The sequence below is a fragment of the Hyperolius riggenbachi genome, chromosome 1 (assembly GCF_040937935.1).
Source record: "Hyperolius riggenbachi isolate aHypRig1 chromosome 1, aHypRig1.pri, whole genome shotgun sequence".
NCBI classification, from domain to species: Eukaryota; Metazoa; Chordata; class Amphibia; order Anura; family Hyperoliidae; genus Hyperolius; species Hyperolius riggenbachi.
The window spans coordinates 224,466,743-224,491,041 of NC_090646.1; the positions used below are offsets into that span (position 1 = coordinate 224,466,743).

The following is a 24,299-nucleotide window of genomic DNA, read 5'->3' on the forward strand; positions in this document are numbered from 1 at the left end:
TAAGAAATACTGACATATTCCTTGTTAAATAAGACCACTGAAATCAATGTGCTGCAGATAAGGTCATTGCCAGCAAATCAATTAGTAGCAGGAAAATTAAAAGCTCTCTGAAAGTCTCTGCACAGAACAAATGAAAAGCAATACCATTATTTGGCATAACTGCTCCTTTGATTAGTACTATACCTTTGCAGTTAACTTCATCCTCTCCGCTAGGACAGTCGTGCCCCCCATTGCAGACAGAATGCAGTGGAATGCATTCACCTGAATTACAGCGAAAACTATTTTGGCACTCTGAAATGACAGTATGGGACATGGATTATTGGCAGATGCTGTAAATAAAGGGATTTCAGGTAAACAAATGAGTCATTCAGATAATAATCCAATCAGGCTAGATATAGCATGTGGCCTTAAATTATTTCAGATTGTAGCTAGCTACTGGAATGGGGCTGTTTCTGACTATTTTGGTGCCTTAGGCAAGGTAACTTTTGCCCCTTCCCCACCAAATCTTATGAATGGCAGAATCATAGCCTACGTTCATTGGTTTAATCAGCACCAGTAACAAACTGTTATATACTGAAAATATGTTTTTCAAACTAATGCTGGGAATACACGTTTCGTTTTTGCCTTCGTTTTAGCCTTCGATTCGTTCAGTAAACGAATCGAGTGTTGAAAACGTATGTGAAAATAGTCATAATCTCATTATAGTTTCGATTAATAGACCCCAAAAACGAACGACTAGTGATCGAACATGTTTGATATTATCTCTCTTTATCCATCTAATCGAGCCATTGGTAGGCTTGATGGCTGTTCAGATCGATTATATGTTCGTTTATGTTAGTCCGTCCCTGTAAAAAGGGATTTTCGTTTCGTTTCTTTGCAGCCTTCGATTATTGGAAAAACGAAACCATCAAGATCGAAAAAAAAAAAACGAAACCGTGGGTGGTGATATTAACCGTACGTTCGATTATTTCGGGAGCGAAAAGCACAAAAGGCACAATCGAAACGAAGGCTAAAACGAAGGCAAAAACGAAACGTGTATTCCCAGCATAAGTCTACAAAGGAGACAAAAATTGTTATCAGGCCAGGTACACCTCACTGGACAAAGCAAACTGCACCCGCATAACAAGTGCTGTTTAGGTACAGCCCAGGTCTCAACAGGTGAAAATTACAGCTTAATTAACACATTAATACCACCTGCCAAATCATTGTTATGCTGCACTGGTTTCCTTTGTTATGGTAACTAGCAGTGCCTATTATGGGTGTTACAATGATCATTTATACCTTTCTTGCTGGTATTGGAGTGTGTGTGTAAGAATTCCATAGAACACAGTGTTAAAAATAGCTCTGTGGTGCCCCCCCCTCCCCTCTAGTAGTGGCTGGATAGTGTAAGGTGTGCTGATTAAGGGCTCTAATGTGTTCTGTAGTGTGCTGATTAAGGGCTCTGCCTCTGACACAGGAGACCTGGGTTCAAATCTTGGCTCTTCCTGCTCAGTAAGCCAGGACTTATTCAGTGAGGAGTCCTTGGGCTAGACTCCCTAACACTGCTACTGCCTACTGAGTGCACCCTAGTGGTGGCAGCTCAAGCCAATCGCTTTGAGTCCACCAGAAGAAATGCGCAATATAAAGTATGTCTTGTCTATGCCTAAAATGAGAGAATTGAATCTTATCTTCACTTTCCCAGTTGTAGCAAGAGGGCTATGGAGGCTGCCATATTTCTTTCCTTTTAAAGCGAGATTGTCAGCCACAAAATAAAATTCTATTTAAACACTGCAGTGTGTTTAAAATGCTGCTAGAAATCTCTCCCTGCATTCAGGAATCTCTCTGCTGTTATTATATTTTCTCAGTCCCCAGGCTCTTTTCTGTGCCATTGCCAATGACCCTTCCACCTTCCTGCTTCTCACTGATTGGCTGAGCAGACTGCAGTGTTTAAGCTGCCTAGCTGAAACATGATCCTCTGCTCACTTGTGTTTACAAGCAAGGCTGAGGTGGCTCAGCGATGGGAGGAGAAAAGAAAAAAAGTTAAGGGAAGAAATTACATCAGGATTTAACCTCAAACTGTGGGCAAAAGACATGGCCCCCACCAAGAACAGAATTCTCTTCCTTTACTATATAAAATTCACTGAAATCAAAACGTGGGCAGTAAGATACATCTGTTATGTATGTAGAACAAGTATTTATCTACTTATATGTATGTTTTTTCTTACCCTGGCATAGTATGGCTAATCCTCCTGCTTTAAGCAGTTGCCTGGCTATCCTGCTGTTCCTCTGCCTCTAATAATACGATTAGCCATAGACCCTAAACAGATTAGGTGTTTCTGACATTGTTGTCAGATCTGACAAGATTATATGCATGCTTGTTTCTGCTCTGATTCAGACACTACTGCAGCCAAATAGATAAGCAGTGCTGCCAGGTAACTGGTATTGTTTAAAAGGAAATAAATATGGCAACCTCTATAGGCCTCTTGCTACAGTTGTCCTTTAATTAAAAAAAAAAGAGCGGTGGTGTGAGAACACAGAGGCATGCTATGAGGCAGGGAACCTGCCTCTGTGTCCCATCTGCCCCCCCGCATCTGCCCACCCCGGGTTCTCTTTAAATTTATGTGTGTTGAAGTGTTTTTGTTTTAAATTACAGACACTGTACAACTGCATTTTTCAGAAAGACTGTTAGGTTCATATTTCTGTTTCTTTTTTCTTTCTTAAATTTATGTGTGTTGAAGTGTTTTTGTTTTAAATTATAAACACTTCAGCATTTGGTGTCTTTGTTTTGAATACCTTTGCGACCTGCAGTGAGTGGGCAAGGGGTCTCACCCTATCATCTGAGAGGGGGCAGCTCTATGGCTGGATTATTCCCTCCTTTCTCAATGCCTTCCTCCCTGTCCCAACCCTGCCTGACTTTTCCACCCTATCTACCCCCCCAAATTTTGATCGCTCCTTCCTATCTTCACCTCCTCCCTCCCCCTCTGGCTGACAGATCTACCCCGCCTGACCCTCTCCACGCTGACTATCTTTCCCTATTCTGATTTCCTTACCCCCAAACCCCCCCCCCCCCAACACACACACTTCTCTACTTTTCGGAAGGTGTCTCCAAAAAGTTGCTGGGGGGGCAGTGGTTTCTATTTACACCCCTGATAATTATACCCAGACTACTGTATTAGATAATAAGCAGTACATTTCTATTATTTCTAAGTGATATATTTTACAATTCTCACTTGCCAGTAAGCCTATCTATGAGTAGTCCCCCACCATCTAAATGAATGTCTATATCACAAGTCCTGCTTCACTTAGCATATTTTGGGAAAGGGTGGAAGTAAGGTGGCGGGGGGGAGGGGATTCCCCTCACCCACTTTGGAACACACAGTAAACAAAAAATTCACGGTTATGCACCTGCCAGCAGTAAAGATGTCACCACCTGTGATAAATTTCAGAATGTAAAATCAGGGCAAGAAAAGATTTTACAATGGGCAAACACTGACTAAATAATTTATAAATAAATATAAATAAGTATTGTAAAAAAAAATGCCATTTCATTCATTACGTTAATTTCAGTACAAATCCTCTTCAATTACTTTGCTAACATCTCAATAAAAGTCAGTCTTTCATGAGCAGTGCCCAGCTTTGGAGGAGTCCACCACCACTTGTATGTGTTATCCCCCACCTAATGCCTAACACTATAACACTAACCTCTTCCTCCTCATGCCTAACACTAACCTCTTCCTCCTAGTGCCTAATACTAACCTCCCTCTCTTAGTGCCTAACACTAACCTCCCTCTCCTAGTGCCTAACACTAACCTCTCTCTCTTAGTGCCTAACACTAACCTCCCTTTCCTAGTGTCTAACACTAACCTCCCTCTCCTAGAGCCTAACACTAACCCCCCTCCTAGTGCCTAACACTAACCTCTCTCTCTTAGTGCCTAACACTAACCTCCCTCTCCTAGTGCCTAACACTAACCTCCCTCTCCTAGAGCCTAACACTAACCTCTCCCTCCTAGTGCTTTACACTAACCTCCCCCTCCTAGTGCCTAACACTAACCTTACTCTCTTCGTTCCTAACACTTACATCCCTCTCCTAGAGCCCAACACTAACCTTCCCCTCCTAGTGCCTAACACTAACCTCCCCCTCCTAGTGCCTAACACTAACCTCCTCCTCCTAGTGCCTAACACTAACCTCCCCCTCCTAGTGCCTAACACTAACCCCCCCCCCTCCTAGTGCCTAACACTAACCTCCTTCTCCTAGTGCCTAACACTAACCTCTCTCTCTTAGTCCCTAACACTAACCTCCCTCTCCTAGTGTCTAAAACTAACCTTCCTCTCCTAGAGCCTAACACTAACCTCCTCCTCCTAGTGCCTAACACTAACCTTCCTCTCTTAGTTCCTAACACTAACATCCCTCTCCTAGAGCCCAACACTAACCTCCCCCTCCTAGTGCCTAACACTAACCTCCCCCTCCTAGTGCCTAACACTAACCTCTCTCTCTTAGTGCCTAACACTAACCTCCCTCTCCTAGTGTCTACCACTAACCTCCCTCTCCTAGTGTCTACCACTAACCTCCCTCTCCTAGAGCCTAACACTAACCTCTCCCTCCTAGTGCTTTACACTAACCTCCCCCTCCTAGTGCCTAAAACTAACCTCCCCCTCCTAGTGCCTAACACTAACCTTCCTCTCTTAGTTCCTAACACTAACATCCCTCTCCTAGAGCCCAACACTAACCTCCCCCTACTAGTGCCTAACACTAACCTCCCCCTCCTAGTGCCTAACACTAACCTTCCTCTCTTAGTTCCTAACACTAACCTTCCTCTCCTAGAGCCTAACACTAACCTCCCCCTCCTAGTGCCTAGCACTAACCTCCCTCTTTTAGTTGCTAACACTAACCTCCCTCTCCTAGAGCCTAACACTAACCCCCCCTCCTAGTGCCTAACACTAACCTCCCTCTCTTAGTGCCTAGCACTAACCTCCCTCTTTTAGTTGCTAACACTAACCTCCCTCTCCTAGAGCCTAACACTAACCCCCCCTCCTAGTGCCTAACACTAACCTCCCTCTCTTAGTGCCTAACACTAACCTCCCCCTCCTGGTGCCTAACACTAACCTCCCCACATAGTGCCTAACACTGACTTCCCCCTCCAAGTGCCTAACACTAACCTCCCTCTCCTAGTGCCTAACACTAACCCCTGGCACCCAAACAACCGCTATTTAATTGTCTACAAAACAAAGAATCAGCTCCTCTAATTGTTCTTTTCCTAGTAGCAGATCGGCCACTAGTATTGCATTGGCCACTCAACTCACTGCCTGGTCGCCCAATTACCCATAAATACCATTGGCATCTATTAGACGCCTGCCGATCCCAGGGCTCAAATGACCTGATCCGCGCTCTACTAATAATGTGATTGTCAGCAAGTGAATACATTGTTCTGTAGCAGGACAATAAAAGCTCATTTGCAAACTCTCTGTAAACTGCTGAATATGTCTGAACTTAGCAAACAAACATATAATTCATTACTATTACAGCTGATTTACCATACCTTTACAGTGAACCTCATCGTCTCCTGCGATACAGTCCCGTTCACCATTGCAGTGCTGATGTGGAGAAATGCATACATCTGACTTGCAGTGGAAACCATTTGTACAGTCTGAAATTACATAAATGACATTACAGAAGATATAAAGCTGGTGTGGACTAAGTATTCGAGAAAGCCATAGGTAACCAAAGTCATCACTTGGAAGAGAATCTAGCAGGATATGCAATGCAAGTAACCTAGGCCCTTATGGACAAAACAATTTCAGTGCACATAACATCTGTTTTATCTAATTGTTTATTTTTTTCCATAATAGATTTTATTGGTTTTGAATAAAACATTAAGAAAATACAGAAATTCAACTGTGCAATTGTTATATAACGTAATACAATGCAAAATCAACTAGTACATTAGTGTCTTTTGTACTTTATCACATCATCCAAATATATTATTATTATTATTATTGATTTATAAAGCTCCAACATATTCCGTGGTGCTGTACAAAGTAAGAAACAAACATGGGGTACATAATACTACAGACAATGGTATACGCCAATATACAAGATACATAATTAGTGACAAAATACAAAAAATGATACAAAATACAGAATACAAAATATAGAATTAGTAATGACAGTGATAAAAGTAACATGATGAATAAAATGTATAATGATTTCCAAGACACAAAAGGAGAGAGAGCCCTGCCCTTGCGAGCTTACAATCTAAAGGGAATGGGGGGAAACAAGAGGAGGGGTAGTATATGATAAAATATATAGAGGCAGTGTGTTTTAGGATACCTAGTAGGAGTGCAATTTGGTCTTAGGACAAACGGAAGTGGCCTAAGGTAGCGCATAAGCTTGTCAGAACAAATTCGTTTTTAGAGAGCGTTTTAAGGTCACAAAGGTTGGCGAGTGACGGATGTGTTGTGGGCAGTGGCGGCTCCAGGATTTTTTTTCTGGGGGGGGGTGTGCTATGCAGGTGCTGGACCAATTTCTGGGGTAGCTGATGTGGCAAAAAATGGGTGTGGGTATATGGGCATGGCCATGACCGGGTGAGGGTGGAGCTAACTGTAATTTAAAGTGAACCCGGGGTGAGAGTGATATGGAGGCTGCCATATTTATTTCCTTTTAAACAATACTAGTTGCCTGGCAGCCTGTTATGATCATGTCTGCAGCATGTACTGCAGTCTGCAGTTTTACTGAAGACAAGCAGTTTTTGATGTCATTACATGCATTTTCTTGCATAGTTGGTCAAACTAGTTGTTGATTCCATCTGCAGTGGCTCTGCAGTGCTTGCCAGCTCAGGATTGAATAATTACCATTCACCTGTGTGGGAATCTACATGTCTTCTAACATTGGATGACCTCAGTATAAAGATCTGCTTCCTGCAGGGCTCCACGGGCTATCATAGCTTCAGCATAAGCCTGTCTTGCTGCTGCTGCTTTGGCCCCAGATCGTGTTTCTAGTTCTAATGTTACTTTGCTGGTCTTGCATCATATATTGGTTCATCGCCGATATATATGCATGCTAGCACGTTTGTTATTTTCCTTGTATTCGTGTTACGTTAATACATCAGTGTCGCTGATATATACGTACACGAACTGTTTATATCCTGTGTTCAGTCAGTCAGCTTCCAGCACGTTTTGGTAGGTTGCGCGTATCGTGATCACCCGTGCTGAACTAGTCAGTCGGGTTCCTGTTGCCTTGCGTGGATTGCGCTCGCTTCTGCGTAGAAGTAGCGAATCCTTCGTAGTCCTGCTCCAGTTCTTAGTTAGTGTTCCTTGCTTATGATATATATCGGTTTATCGCAGATATATACATATGTCAGTTAGTCGTTTGTATCTCATTGATAGCTGTAACCGTAATACGCTAGGAAAGCATACCTATTGTATATTTGTGTGTATTACGTCTGCCTTCTTTGACTCTATTTCCCGACTATTCTGTCCTGTCCTTGTGAGGCACACCACCGCTGCAATCGCATTGGCTGCCTCATTCCAGTCTGTCTTGTTATGGACGCTTGCTGTCACTTAAGCAGTGACTAGTTAAGCAAGCGTTCATTCTGTTACCTGTCCTGATCTTCTGAGTTCTGGTTTATGCGCTCAGCGCTACCTTGCGCTGAGCCACTATAGTGGGAGGATTGTTTGTGGCTGTTCGGATCTACGCCTGCTCTGTGCGCCACATCTCCTGTTGGAGTCAGTTCTCTCCTCCACTAAACTGGGGATATCCTGGCTCCTTGTGCTAGTGTGTGTACCTCCTTCACGTCAGGTTATGCATGTCGTGCTGACTGTCGAGAATATACCACCAAGCGTGACACAGCCCTGCTGATCTATTTGGCTGCAGTAGTGAACTGAATTACACCAGAAACAAGCATGCAGCTAATCTTGTCAGTTCTGAGAATATTGTCAGAAACCCGCGACCTGCTGCATGCTTGTTCAGGGTCTATGGTTGAAAGAATTAGAGGCAGAGGACCAGCACGGCAGCCAGGCAACTGGTATTGCTTAAAAGGAGATAAATATGGCAGCTTTAATATTATTCTCACCTCAGGTTCCCTTTAAAAGTGCAACGCAAAGACAGTGGGCCAAAGTTTTGGTGACCCTTTCCCCAGAAAATTCACATAATTGTGCAGGTTTTCTCAAGAAAATACATGCAATGTGAGCAGATTTGCCCAGAAAATATGTTCGATCATGTCGGCAGATTTGACCAAAAAACACGTTCAATCATGTCGGCAGATTTGACCAGAAAATACGTGCAATCATGTCGGCTGATTTGACCAGAATATAGTTCAATCATGTCAGCAGTTTTGACCAGAAAATACGTGGAATCATGTCGGCAGATTTTCCCAGATAATACATGCAATCATGTCAGCAGATTTGCCCAGATAATACATGCAATCATGTCGGCAGATTTGCCCAGAAAATACATGCAATCATGTCGGCAGATTTACCCAAAAAACACGTTCAATCATGTCGGCAGATTTGACTAGAAAATACGTGCAATCATGTGGCAGATTTGACCAGAAAATAGTTCAATCACGTCAGCAGATTTGACCAGAAAATACGTTGAATCATGTCGGCAGATTTGCCCAGAAAATACATGCAATCATGTGGAAGATTAGACCAGAAAATACATGCAATCATGTGGAAGATTTGACCAGAAAATACATGCAATCATGTGGAAGATTTGACCAGAAAATACATGCAATCATGTGGAAGATTTGACCAGAAAATACATGCAATCATGTGGAAGATTTGACCAGAAAATACATGCAATCATGTAGCAGATTTGACCAGAAAATAAATGCAATCATGTGGAAGATTTGAACAGAAAATACATGCAATCATGTGGAAGATTTGACCAGAAAATACATGCAATCATGTAGCAGATTTGACCAGAAAATAAATGCAATCATGTGGAAGATTTGAACAGAAAATACATGCAATCATGTGGAAGATTTGACCAGAAAATACATGCAATCATGTGGAAGATTTGACCAGAAAATACATGCAATCATGTGGAAGATTTGACCAGAAAATACGTGCAATCATGTGGCAGACCTGGCCAGAAAACACTTCATTACTCACCTGAAGCAGAGCTCCTGTCCTGACCTCCGTCCGGCGTGCAACTCACACGATCCTCTGCAGCCAGCAACTGAAACTCCGGCACTGAGAGCAGGGCTACGGGAAAATGGCGGTCAAAGCCCTGTACTGCAGACTCAGTCTCCAGAGCAGGGCTTCGGACGCCATTTTACTGTAGCCCTGCTCTGCCACTGCCGGAGCTGTAGGCTGCTGCTGCTGCAGTGAACTGACATGGCATCTATTAGATGCCGAAAGTCAGTTCATGCTGGGGGGTGCTTGGAGAATTTTAGGGGGAGCTTCAGCACCCAAAGCACCCTCCTGGCGCTGCCACTGGTTGTGGGAGGGCATTCCAGAGGAGGGGTGAAGCGCGTGCAAAATCTTGTAAACGTGAATGTGAGGAGGCGATTCTAGAGGAGGACAACAGAAGATCATGTGCAGATCTGAGTTTGCGATTGGGTTTGTATCTGGAAATTAGTGAGGATATGTACCGGGGAGAGAGATTGTGGAGAGCTTTGTAGGTTAGGGTTAGGAGTTTGAACTGGATCCTCTGGTTGATTGGCAGCCAGTGAAGAGCTTGACAGAGAGGGTCAGCAGAGGAAGATCGAGAAGAAAGATGAATGAGACGAGCAGCTGAGTTCAGTACTGACTGGAGCGGGGCCAGACTGTTAGAAGTTAGTCCACAAAGTAGTATGTTGCAGTAGTCCAGATGAGAAATTATAATAGCATGTATTAAAATTTTCATTGTGTCTTGAGTGAGAAAAGGATGGATGCGAGATATGTTTTTGAGTTGGAGATGACAGGAGCTGGTTATGGAGTTAACATGAGGAATAAAAGAGAGAGATGAGTTGAATATTACCCCCAAGCACCGTGCTTTGGGAACTGAAGTTTTGTGGGGTGATTCATTTCTTACATTAGGGGGGACAACGCTGGGGGTTTCATTGCGTTCGTCGCCCTATTGAGCAAGTCGGCCCTATATCTGGCAGCATGCCCAACCGATATATGCAATCAATTTCGACCCAAAAGTGCAGCAATAGTATAGCCAAACTCTGGTTAGCAGCTTTAACCTCTACTGGGAACTCCGATACAGTATAGCCAAGCCCTTTCTGGCTTTATCGGTTCTCTGAAAGTGAATGGTTGTTTGGCTATAGTATAGCTGAGTGTCTGGGTTAATGCCAGTATTCGATTATAGCATGCGCATAATTAGAAGGGTCCTAGGCTATAGTATAGCTGAGTGTCTGGGTTAATGCCAGTATTCGATTATAGCATGCGCATAATTAGAAGGGTCCTAGGCTATAGTATAGCTTAGTGTCTGGGTTAATGCCAGTATTCGATTATAGCATGCGCATAATTAGAAGGGTCCTAGGCTATAGTATAGCTGAGCGCCAGGGGAAGGGGGAGGGTCACAAATTAGTGTCAGCTGTAGGCAGGGGAGTCCTTAGTGTTAGGGATAGGTAAGGGGTAGGATGTGTTAGGCGTAGGTAGGGGGAGTTGATGTGAGAGCTAGGTTAAGGAAGGTGATAGTAAAATATCGGCTACCGATTTTCTAGCAATATCTGTTGCCCAAATTCTAAGGAATCTTTTTTTCCATGTGCGCTTGCCAAAACCATAAACAGCAACAAATGTGGTGGCAGGATACTAGTTGAGGGGAAGAGCTTGAATGTTTGTAGAGGATAAACCCTCCCTGGAAGCACTTCAATCAACATAGAAGCCTGAAATCCAATAGACTGTTGCCAGATTGCAATCAAACAACAGAGAGAGAGAAAGTTCATGAAAACAACAAGACAGAAGCCAGACTGTAAACAACAAAAGCATATCGAGGAGGTGGTTTCAGAGAAGACGCTTAAAGACCGATAATAAAATATTATAACAAACATTGACTCCACTTTTACACACTAAGGCCGGTTTCACACTGCGAATTGGCAGTAGCCAGGGGGGGCCACACCGCACCGCCAAAACAAGTTAGTACGCGGTAATCCCTGCCTGGCAGCTGGCCAAGCAGGTGGTGATGCTCACTTCCTGTGGCCAAATCGATCACATGCGCGGAAGCTAAAAATACAGTTGCTCAAATATAGTTCCACAAATGCAACATTTAAAAAATAAAAAAATCGCCATAGTCTTCCGGTCCACCACAGTTTGCGGCAGGGTAACGTGTGAAAGGCCCCATAGACTAACTTTGCCCTAGAGGTGGGCAGTGGTAGAAATGCAGTGTTAAAGGGCCCTGAAGGTCCCTACCCACTATGCAATTTTTCTGCCGAGTTTCACAGTGGACGACTTTTTTTTCCTACAAACTACTGTTTGTTTTTTTTTTGTGATATCGTGTAACATCATTTCACAAAAATGTTTAGTGATGTGCGTTGATTGCGACCATTATGTCCAATCACTGAACAAGGATTATTCAGATTCCTATAGATTCCTGTGGTAATTAATTGGTGTGATTGTTTTTGCGGCCACAAATGATGCTTGATGATTAGGCCAGATGGATTGGGGAACAATCTTTCAGCGGCAAAGATCCCCCAATCCATTTGGCTGTGGGTACTAAGCTTTAGGTCGAATGTGTAAGCGGTTTCAGGAAACCACTGTACACATTAGCCAGAGTAGGATTGCTTATCTGATCTGATTTTGATATGAACTTTTAGTAATGTTCACCGACTGAACCAAAATGAATGTGAAATTGCACTGACTGTGTATATTTTATCTTCCATTACATTTTATACTTACCAGAGCAGCATAATTCATCACTGAGATCTCCACAGTCATCAGCCCCATTACAAATGTTATTCTCAGGAATGCATTTACCATTAACACAGGTGAACTCATGACTTGTACAACCTAAAATACAATACAAAGTATAACTTTTAATATTACTTTCCAAATACATTCATAACTATAATCTCCTACCAGCTCAACCTTTACATCACCCCACATTATTCAGATCTGTTTCTCCACCATAGGGCTTAATTTACTAAGGTTCACCCGTCTGAGGATTTACTGGAGAAAGTAAGTAATTTATTGGAAATGACTGTCTTTTTCAGATCATAAGATGCACTTTTTCTCCCCCAAAAGTGTGTGTAAGGGCTTGTTCACATCAAGACCTATTTCGCTTTTTTTAGCGCTAGAGATTTTAAAAATCGCCTCAAAAACGCTTGTGCAATGTTCAGTTATATGAGAGTTTTCACATAAGCGATGAGCTTTCAATCCAATCGTAAACGTGGCTCCTGCACCATTTTCTGAGCATTTGCGATTCAACAGAAAGTATAAGGAAATCGCAAAGCGCTTGAAAAGCCATTTCCCGATCGCTTAAATGAATAAATACATTGTATTTACTCATTTTTGAGTCAAAGAGTTCACTTCCTGACTGACGTCAGGAGGTGAAAAAATCATTGCTCCACAAAAGCGCTTAAAAAAGTGCTTTTCTATGCGAAAATCATTCAGAAAGCACTTGAAAAAGTGCTTTAAAAATAGCCCTTTAAATCGCTCAGCGCTTGTGATAGTGCTGGCAATTTATAATGTGAACTACGCTTAAGGGAGGAAAGTTAGTGTGTCTTATGGTCTGAATATAGTGTGCTAGTTGTCCCCTCACAAATACATACTGCTGCCGGTTGGAGTGAGAGGGCATCACCTGTGGAGCCAATGGCGTAGCTAGAAATTATGCCCCTACCCCATTAGATATGAGTTGATTGGGCAATTTATGTTCCCCTGCAATGTACACTGTGTATAGTCCTTGGGCTAAAAGACAAAGTCAGATGGTGGAGAAAGAAAGGAAAGTTAATAGTGAACACATCAAGTAAAACCTGGGCCCACTCTGCTCCAGGGCCCCATCACAGTTGCTATGGCTGTTGCTACGCCCGTGGGTGGAGCTGTGGGCATGGAGGCTCACTCAGGCTGGGAGTTCCTATTACTTGTTTGAAAAGTGTCTGCCTGCAATGTGTTTTAACAGGTGGTTTCCATGTTGGCGGCAAGTGCAGCGCGCCCAGCCCCACTGGTCCAGCAGCGTATAAGTGTTGCCAATACAGAAGCGGATGAGCCACAGACACCGTGCGATAGGAGCAGACAAAGGCATCATGTGTGGTAAGTGCTTTTGTAAATAAAGAAATAACTGAAATTCCCCCGTGAGACAATGGATTAGTCCAAACCTGACAAATCTGTCAGAATTTAACTACCTATTGTAAGTAACAGCGATCAGCTTACTGTGAGTGTTCTGAGTGCAGAGGGTTAATGATTGTGTGTTTGTAAATTGATCACTCCCCTCAGTACCTTCTTTCCCCTTAAAATCCTGGTCACATAATGATGAGGATAGCTTCCCTTGCTTGTATGCATGGTTTTCTGATAGCAGCTTGTTGGTAGGTACTTACTCAGTCTCTTTACCGCAATCTATCATTTGTTATTTGTCCTTACTCATCATTTAAGGATGAGTTTCAGGTTCACTATGAAGCGCTCTTATTTAGCTCCTGGTGTACTTTTATGTAGCTGATGATTTCAGAATGATAATTTGGTAGGTAAGGATATACAAACCTTCATTTTTGTCTTCATAACAGTAAACTGCTCCCAAGTTGTGTCCGCTGAGTGTGCCTTTCCTTAATGTACATTCAGCCAAGCTGCTCTCCATGCCTCTGCAGGTCACATGTAGACATTCAGTCTGCTCATAGTTTTCTGTGGCATTATACTGAAGAAAATCTGTGAATGCACCTCTGCAAAGAAAACAAAAGGAAGCACATTAACAAGATATTTTTTAGTTGTATAGTGTCACTTTTGCCAGTGACTGACTCTCAATAACTGCTCAAGAAATAGATATTGATTTTCTAAAAGTCAAATTTGTATTCATATTACAAACCTAAAACATAATTGTGCAAATTATTATCCTTATTAATGTATATAGTGACAGGGGCGTTTCAAGGATCTGGAAAGATCCGGGCCACCAAGGATAGGAAATAGTGTGATGCGCAAAGCTCATGTGCAGCTCATGTTTATGGACAATGCGCCTCTTGTGCTATATGCTTGTGGCTGCTCAATACTGCTGACTTTCTCTCACATGCGCAGTACAGTTTGCCTGGACCATGCGCAGTACAGTTGCCGGAGCAACAGACCACACAAGCTGTCCATGGCTTCCTAGGTTGGCGACATTGGGTGCTGTTCTATGGAAAGCCCTGTCAGGCTATGGAAAAACAAAATGGAAACTCTTCACCCCACTTTAGGGGAAACAGGTGAGGGGCCTACTAACTGCATTCACTTATCTTTGAGCTTTCTTTTTCCCTTCCTGTGTAAAAGATTATTTTCTATTTCCCTCCTTTATTATAATAAAGGATACATAAATTATGTACAGTTTCCTAATACAAAAAATATATATTTTAAAAAAAAGTCAACTTACTTGGGATTTCCAAGTTGCCTACAGACAACATTGGCTTCTTGGACGGTCCATCTTTCAGGACATACAATGAATTTATTTAGTTGGCCAGGCAGTTGTATTTCCACAAAACCTTTTTTATTCACTTTTGTCTCATTTTCATTTTTTACAGATAATTTAATTTTACCTAAATTGTAGAAAAAAAAAACCAATTGAAGTTTCGTATATATAACAAGTTAAAAGACTAAGGCCTGAACATGTTTATGGTGGTGTAAAGGTTAGATATACTGTGAGCGTGTCTGTGGTTGTTCCCCTCTCTCCTTGATAAAGCGGGGTAACGCCCGCGGAACTAGTGGGTCCGTTTTAGGGGACCCTCCGTCTCTCTCTGCCTCCACACCGATGCCTGCATGCCTGACCACTTTTCTGGGCTAAGTATACTCTCTTTTGCACTTTCTATGGGCTGCTCCAATCACTCACACTAGCTTTTATATTGCAGTCAGGACTTCAATTAGCACAGCACTTTGTTTTTCACTATTATTTTTGTTATAGATGTGTGGGTTATATTCCAGCTGTTAATATTTTGATATGTTTCATGCATAATTTGCACGTTGGTCGACAACTGTGAATGAGGTCACTGTTGTTCATTTGCATCCCTTTATTGTATACTGAACCCGGATTCTATCCCCTGGAGGCTCACAACTGAACCTCTAGTGGGCCATACAGCTATCTATTGTGTTCAGTACTATTATCATATTACATTGTGTGTGCATAGATATGTTTTTAATATTGAATCATCATAAAGTGTAATAGCGGTATATTTATAGAAATTGTTATAAAAATGATTTGTTCATGTACTTTTTCATACTACCCCTGAGTGGTGATATTTTTTTTGGGTTTCTTTCTTTTTTTATGGTGCAATGGTATAAAGTTTGCAATCATCACTGGGCTTGTGCTCCAGAGGACCACTCCAGGACACTTATTCAGCCACAGGACCAATCCTTCAATGGTACTCTTACACTTCCTAAGACATTCATACTCTTCTATGCTGCAAGACAACTTACTGCTCATGAGCTGACAAAGTGATGCTTACCATGCCCTGACAAAGTAATGCTTGGTGATTGATATGCCCATCTACTCACTCAGACTTTGAGACACTGGAGTATTAATACATGCAACACTTGCATTCCTTGTTATACAAGCAATGTACTGTAAGGCTCGGTTCCCCCTTGAGCCAGACCACATGCACACGGTTGGAGCCCGGGGCAGATGCATTACCCGATAGGCTATATGGGAGAACACATCCCCCGGCCTGGGATTATCGCGGACAGCACAGAAGTGCGTCTCGCTTACCGCAAAGGATCCATTGGACCAGTTGCAGTGTGACAAGTGTGAAGAGCCCCTATTTATAAGATAGGAGCCGTTCACTGTTAGTTTAGCAATGACTGGAGAACGGACAAAAAATTTCCATTCTCAGCTCAAGTGGGAACACAGCCTAGGTATTGCATGTATTAAGCAAGCAAGGCAATTTGCATAACTTGCTACATAAAATGGGCTTGATTCACAAAGCCATGCTAACTCATAGCACGGTCATGCTATCGTTTTGCATGTGTTATAACGCTTATGTTTTCGTGTGAAAATTCACAATTGTGCGCAAAAAACGTTAACGCGCAAACCGCTAGCGCGACTGTGCTATGAGTTAGTACGGCTTTGGGAATCAAGCCCGTTGTGTAAACCTGGTGTGCTGTCTGCACATGTTAAGTTTACAGTTATTTTGTGCACATACCCCTTTGGCACTATCTGCCAGCTTTGGCTAGAAACACTAGGTTTTATCTCGTAAAAGTTTTTCCAAGATCTTGCACCTTGCCACCTTTCTAATAAAATTCTACTTCTTGACCCCAACTTTTATTATCAACTTTTTTTTAACTACCTTTTTTGAAGGGGGGGGAGGAGGGTAAGTTTTTATGGAAATATGGCCCCTGTGCTTTTCTTGTAAAATCTTTCCATTACCTTGTATGTGAAAAAAATCTATAAAGATGTGAAAAAACTGCATATAAAATGTTTATCAATCAGGGACATCTTATTAACAGATTTTTCTTTTACTTGCAACGTGCTCAGAATGTATTAAATACTGGAGGAATGAGATCACATTTGATAAATCATGAGAAACGTTTAGTGTGTCAGGGCCACAATTGGAAAACCTGGCTGAAATGCCACGACATTTTCTATGCATATAAATAAAGTAAGCAATTTGAAAAAAAATTACTATTAAACCCTGTGGTGGATACCACTGGCCTGATTACACTGTTATTCTCATCAAAAGTGCAATTTCCCTTTAGGTTCAGATTGAAAATATTTAAAAAAAAGGCTATACAAAGCATTAATACTATACAAACCTTTACATGGAGAATCAGAAGCAAATTTGTATTCTGGTTTGCCAAAGTTACATTCAGCACTTTTTGCCAGACAATAGCTATTTAAGGGCTTCTTCGTCTCTGAGCAAGCATTGAATGTTGTATTTTTTGGACACTGGTAGGGCATCTTACAGACACATTTCCCCTCCACACACCTCTGCCACGGTTCACAGAACACTTTTTGGCATGAGAATGATGTGTATTTCTTTTCCCAGCATGCATCCTGTTTCCTTTTATCCTGTAACAAATCAAAAAGCACATCAAATGGGGATATTTGTACATTTTTATTTATGTATTTGTTGGATATTTGCTCTGCTTTTTGCCATTATTAAAGGTGCAAGCATTCTTGATACCCCTTTGAATGCATATTTGTAACCCACACATAGCTGTAATAAAATGCAGTATAAATGACACTTTTTTGTCTGTTGTCAATAGTCTGTTACTGTGATGGCTTGAACACCTTAAATCAGGGGTCCCCAAACGTTTTGGGTCGAGGGCCGAGTCAACATACTTCAGACTGCTGGGGGGCCGGAATATACATAAAATGATATCTTTGCGGGCCAGACAGTGAAGCATACCCAGGTGAGAACCTGAAGTCCAATTGGACAGCAGTGTCACCTGATTTGGAATTTGATTGGAAACCAGCGAATGACTGCTTTCTGGCTTCCATGTGGATGGGTGGTGCCAGCATTGCTATTCTACATGTGGACCACCAATATTTAAAGACGTAGCTGACCACACCTATAAGTAATATATTTTGTGTGTGTGGGGCTGGTAAAAAAAAGCCTCAGGGGGCCGCATTCGGCCTGCGGGCCTTAGTTTGAGGACCACTGCCTTAAATGGAGGAAGCAAACTAAAGACTGGTACACACAATGCAATTTCCCATCAGATCGATGGGTCAAATCGATAATTTCCAGCATGTCCAATCTGAGTACGGGATCGATTTTGTGCGGTACTGATATGAAAATCGATCCCGTTCTTAATTGGGAGCAGATTGGACATGCCAGAAATTATCGATTCAACCCATTGCATCTTTATAAATATGTTAAGTCAATTCCTTGGCATCTTATTAATAATTCCATTATAACGCATTACTGATTTTATTGCCATAGTGATATCTGAGGACTCACTAGCTGAATACAGTATTGTTTGCAAACACCACTCCTTTACCAGCAGTCTGCACACAATACACATTTTACCATCAAAAAGGAAGCCCCTCTGGCTTTGAGCAATACAACTGCTAACAGCACTGGTGATCTGTACCTGACACATGAATGAATGATCTGAATGTATTATCCAGTATGCATATTTCTGTGACAGTTCATGCATTCTTTCATGTCCCTCATGACCTTCCTCTCTCTTTGCCAGTAATGATACACAGGAGGATCTAACAAGTCACAAATGGAAAACAATTTGCCACTTTCCAATGTAACTGGATGGAACTTTTGTTTGCCACTTTAGGGATGTACAGTGCTGCAGCTCCCCACTCATGCAGATCCGGTTTTTAGATGAGGCAAGGTGATGGCCCTACCCCAGGGCAGCAGCCAATAGGGAGCAGTGTCGTGACAAACAAGGAAGTGCACCCATTGCACCCAAAGTGCCCCACTCTCTCACTCTCTCTAACTCTCCCTCCCTCCATTAACAGCAGAGGTGGCTCCTTCTCTCTGCAGTGGCAAGCAGCACCTATGAGAGGATGATCACTCACTAGCTCCATGCATTCCAGCGCTGACGTCACTTTTCAACACTGCCCCCAACATCCTGGTTACAGCGCTCACATGAAGGGTGAAGCACTGTAACCATGGAGAGGACGGTGGGGGTGCTGATGAAGAGTGACGTCAGCGCTGGAATGCATGGAGCTGGCGAGTGATCATCCTCTCTTCGGTGCTGCTCGCCACTGCAGAGGGAGGGAGCCGCTACCACTATAAATGGAAGGAGGTACAAAGATAGAAAGGAGCACTTTGGGTAGCCAGTGAGCCACCCGCTTCTCACAATGGGGGCTACCTACAGAATAGATAGATAGATAGGTGTTTCTCCTAGGGGGGGACGGGGGTTGTTGCATCCTAACAATTGCTTCAGGCAGCAGAAAGTCTAGGACCAGCCCTGCACTCATGTTTCAGAATTGCCAGGGGGAAAAAAAACATAGTCAGTCTTATAAAAGTGGTGGTGAGGATTTAAAAATGAGAGAACTAAAAAATTGAGTCCTTTTATGAGACTGACACTTTTATTTTGCCCCATATTCTTAGGTCCCATGAACAGCGTAGAGTCAGTTTCGGAGGAGGCCAATTAAGGTTCTGGTATTTTTTAGTATATGAGGGGCAATTACAGTGCCCAGAGGAATCTGAAGATATGAGCATCTTTAGAGGGAAGGTCATAAGTGGTCCAAGAAGAAACCCGGATTGGAGTTTAAAAATTGTCTGAAGCTCAATTAGGGCTTGTTCACACTATGAGCGATTTCTTTTTTGTATTTTAAGCGCTGGCGATTTTTAAAAGCACTTTAAAAGCGCTTGTGTAATGTTGCTCTATGTGAGTGTTCTCACATGAGCGATTAGCTTTCTTTCCCAGTGCAAACGCGGGGCCTGCACCTTTTCCTGAACGTTTGCGCTTTAATGCAAGGTATAGGAAAATCGCTAAGTGCTCTAAAAAGCGATTTGAAAAGCGCTTACAAAAGCGCTTAGCGCTTGCGCTGTCGATTTATATTGTGAACAAGGCCTAAATGAGTATTTGGGTGCCTGCAGAGCTCACAGTGAGAATAAAATCAGGCTCTCCTGGAAAAAAGTGCAAGCCATTGTAATCATATAACCAAGGGCGTAACAATAGGAGGTGCAGAGGTAGCGACCGCATCGGGGCCCTTGGGCCAGAGGGGCCCCGAAAGGGCCCTTCCTCAACCACAGTATTAGCTTCCTATTGGTCCTGTGCTCATAATAATCACTTCTATAGATACTTTTAAACACTTGATGACCCACCCTTTACCCCCCCTTAAGGACCAGCGCTGTTTTGAGTGATCTGTGCTGGGTGGGCTGTGCAGCCCCCAGCACAGATCAGCGTGCAGGCAGAGAGATCAGATTGCCCCCCTTTTTTCCCCCCTATGGGGATGATGTGCAGGGGGGGTCTGATCTCTCCTGCCTGCCTGGGTGTTGCGGGGGGGGGGGGCACCTCAAAGCCCCCCTCCGCGGCGAAATCCTCCCCCTCCCTCTCCTACCTGCCCCCCCCCGGCGATCGAGGCTGCACAGGACGCTATCCGTTCTGTGCAGCCAGTGACGGGACGTCCCCTGTCACATGGCGGCGATCCCCGGCCGCTGATTGGCCGGGGATCGCCGATCTGCCTTACGGCGCTGCTGTGCAGCAGCGCCGTACAATGTAAACAAAGCGGATTATTTCCGCTTGTGTTTACATTTAGCCTGCGAGCCGCCATCGGCGGCCCGCAGGCTATTCACGGAGCCCCCCACCGTGATTTGACAGGAAGCAGCCGCTCGCGCGAGCGGCTGCTTCCTAATTAATCAGCCTGCAGCTGGCGACGCAGTACTGCGTCGCTGGTCCTGCAGCTGCCACTTTGCCGACGCACGGTATAAGCGTGCGGTCGGCAAGTGGTTAATAGTGATAATCATAAACAAACTGTTCCCCATCCCCTTCTTGCACCTCTGACACTGTAGTTGCCATTGGCAGGTTTTGGTGCGCAGTAGCAATTGTTATGTATAGAGTGCTTGGGGGGCCCTATTGTAAAACTTGCATCGGGGCCCACAGCTCCTTAACTACGCCACTGCATATAACCACTAAATTACAAACCTTTAACCATGATTATGATCTGATTTGGCCTAGGTGAAGGCAGCACATTTTTATAGCTTTGTTGTAAAACATTTTATATTTGGACTTAACTACTAAAGGTTGCCACTAGAGGCCTGTGCAGGACAGGAGGGGGAAGCAGCACGGAAAGGAGGGGTGGCGGGGAAAGCGGCGGGGAGGGGGGCCGGACCCCCCACCTCCCTCACCTGGGTCCCCTCCTTCTGGCGCTTCCCCCTCCTAATTAGCAGCAGCGGGCAGCAGCGGGCAAGAGGACTTACTCACCTCCTTCCTGCGTTCCAGGCGATGGCAAATAGCGTCACGTGACGCTGGTCTCCGCCTTCTCCACCGCTCACTGTGCTTCCTGATTGGCGGAAGCACAGTGAGCAACAGAGAAGTCGGAGACCAGCGTCGCGTGAGGATGACGTTATGCGCCGCCGGTATCGCCAGGAGCAGGTGAGTGAGTCTTCTTCGCCGCTCCTGCCCGCTGCTGCTAATTAGGAGGGGGAAGCGCCAGAAGGAGGGGGACCCAGGTGAGGGAGGTGGGGGGTCTGGCCCCCCTCCCCGCCACCCCTCCTTCCAGGCTTTCCTCACACTGGGGGCAACTAAACTAGCTATACTGGGGGCAATTATACTAGCTATTCTGGGGGCAATTATACTAGCTATTCTGGGGGCAATTATACTAGCTATTCTGGGGGCAACTGTACTGGCTATACTGGGGGCAACTAAACTAGCTATACTGGGGGCAACTAAACTAGCTATACTGGGGGCAGCTATACTTGGGGCAGCTATACTAGCTATACTGGGGGCAACTAAACTAGCTATACTGGGGGCAGCTATACTGGGGGCAACTAAACTAGCTATACTGGGGGCAACTAAACTAGCTATACTGGGGGCAGCTATACTGGGGGCCAGCTATACTGGGGGCAACTAAACTAGCTATACTGGGGGCAGCTATACTATCTATACTGGGGGCAGCTATACTAGCTATACTGGGGACAGCTATACTGGGGGCAGCTATACTAGCTATACTGGGGGCAGCTATACTAGCTATACTGGGGGCAGCTATACTAGCTATACTGGGGGCAGCTATACTAGCTATACTGGGGGCAGCTATACTAGCTATACTGGGGGCAGCTATACTCGCTATACTGGGGGCAGCTATACTGGGGGGCAGCTATACTAGCTATACTGGGGGCAGCTATACTGGGGGCAGCTATACTGGGGGCAACTATACTAGCTATACTGGGGGCAGCTATACTAGCTATACTGGGGGCAGCTATACTAGCTATACTGGGGGCAGCTATACTAGCTATACTGGGGGCAGCTATACAGGGGGCAAATATACTAGCTATACAGGGGGCAAATATACTAGCTATACAGGGGGCAACTATACTAGCTATACTGGGGGCAACTATTGACGATTGAAGTGTTTTGTGGACAGGTCTGCCACACGATTGCATGTATTTTCTGGTCAAATCTGCTACATGATTGCATGTATTTTCTGGGCAAATCTGCCGACATGATTGCATGTATTTTCTGGGCAAATCTGCCGACGTGATTGCATGTATTTTCTGGGCAAATCTGCCGACATGATTGCATGTATTTTCTGGGCAAATCTGCCGACGTGATTGCATGTATTTTCTGGGCAAATCTGACGACATGATTGCATGTATTTTCTGGGCAAATCTGCCGACATGATTGCATGTATTTTCTGGGCAAATCTGCCGACATGATTGCATGTATTTTCTGGGCAAATCTGCCGACATGATTGCATGTATTTTCTGGGCAAATCTGCCGACATGATTGAACGTATTCTCTGGGCAAATCTGCAGACATGATTGCATGTATTTTCTGGGCAAATTTGCCGACATGATTGAACGTATTCTCTGGGCAAATCTGCCGATATGATTGCATGTATTTTCTGGGCAAATCTGCCGACATGATTGAGCGTATTCTCTGGGCAAATCTGCAGACATGATTGCATGTAATTTCTGGGCAAATCTGCCGACATGATTGCATGTATTTTCTGGGCAAATCTGCCGACATGATTGCATGTATTTTCTGGGCAAATCTGCCGACATGATTGCATGTATTTTCTGGGCAAATCTGCCGACATGATTGAACGTATTCTCTGGGCAAATCTGCAGACATGATTGCATGTATTTTCTGGGCAAATCTGCCGACATGATTGAACGTATTCTCTGGGCAAATCTGCAGACATGATTGCATGTATTTTCTGGGCAAATCTGCAGACATGATTGAACGTATTCTCTGGGCAAATCTGCAGACATGATTGAACGTATTCTCTGGGCAAATCTGCAGACATGATTGCATGTATTTTCTGGGCAAATCTGCAGACATGATTGAACGTATTCTCTGGGCAAATCTGCAGACATGATTGCATGTATTTTCTGGGCAAATCTGCCGACATGATTGAACGTATTCTCTGGGCAAATCTGCACACATTACGTGTATTTTCTTGAGAAAACCTGCACAATTATGTGAATTTTCTGGGGAAAGGGTCACCAAAACTTGGGCCCACTGTCTTTGCATTGCACTTTTAAAGGGAACCCGAGGTGAGAATAATATTGAGGCTGCCATATTTATCTCCTTTTAAGCAATACCAGTTGCCTGGCTGCCGTGCTGGTCCTCTGCCTCTAATTCTTTCAACCACAGACCCTGAACAAGCATGCTTGTTTCTGGTGTGATTCAGTTCACTACTGCAGCCAAATAGATTAGCAGGGCAACTAGTATTGTTTAAAAGGAAATAAATATGGCAGCCTCCATATCACTCTCACCCGGGTTCACGTCAAATTACAGTTAGCTCCGCCCTCATCCGGTCATGGCCACGCCCATTTTTCTGCCCCTTTACTTTTTTTTTGGGGGGGGGGGGGGTGTGTCTTATAATACCCAGCACCGGGTGTCAAATGCCCTAGGTACGCCACTGCACTAACGGTCCAATTTCTAGTGAAAAATCGTTTGAGCGATCAGACATTCTGATCGGACGAAAAATCGTTCACTACACCATCAACTAACCAATCATTGCTTCCTATCACGACCAACAAGAAAATCCAAATTTTGGTTTGACGAAAATTCAATCGGACGATTTTTTTTAAATAATCGTTCATTATCAATTGTGCCCATCAACTGAGATTATTTACAACCAATCCGATCAGAATTTCTGTTCACTCGAACGATTTTTCACTAAAAATTGGATCGTTAGTAGCCAGCTTTAGGGTTCTTTTATGTCATTTTTAATGTTATCACAAGGGAAAACTTTCCATTTCTGCAGTTTCTGTGGTATTGCTACTGAAAAACAGTATATGGTACATGGCATCTAGTTGGTGAGTACTGCATCTTATGTCTCCCCCTGCCTCTTGTGTGACCTAGTACAGTATAAGCTTGGCTTAGGCCTCTTACAGAATTTGTGTGCAATTACTTTTTTTTTGCGAATTTGCCACACACCTAATGCAAGTCAATGGAATTGCATTTCACGTGCAAAGTTTCACATCCAAATTTTGTGCAGAAAACAAAAGTGGCTATGGCTTCTTTTAAGACTTGTTTCCACTTTCAACGCAGGTGATCATGTGTCAGCGCGGCTCTGCTTTGCATCACGTGATTCCCCGAGGTGTCACTTGCGATCCCATTCATTATAGGGCACAATCGCACCAAATTGCGTGCAA

The 24,299-nt window shown here is 43.8% G+C and overlaps 1 protein-coding gene across 1 annotated transcript in view; it reads right to left on the reverse strand.

The window, feature by feature from the left end:
- The window catches only part of CFI (complement factor I), a 114,751-nt gene that overhangs the window by 43,679 nt on the left and 46,773 nt on the right, over window positions 1-24,299 (reverse strand). The window contains exons 3-8 of the mRNA XM_068281427.1: window positions 16,819-17,074; window positions 14,450-14,612; window positions 13,597-13,772; window positions 11,803-11,913; window positions 5,517-5,624; window positions 184-291 (exon numbers count right to left, since the gene is read on the reverse strand). Coding sequence (XP_068137528.1) covers window positions 184-291; window positions 5,517-5,624; window positions 11,803-11,913; window positions 13,597-13,772; window positions 14,450-14,612; window positions 16,819-17,074 — 922 coding nt within the window. The remainder of the gene's footprint in view (window positions 1-183; window positions 292-5,516; window positions 5,625-11,802; window positions 11,914-13,596; window positions 13,773-14,449; window positions 14,613-16,818; window positions 17,075-24,299) is intronic.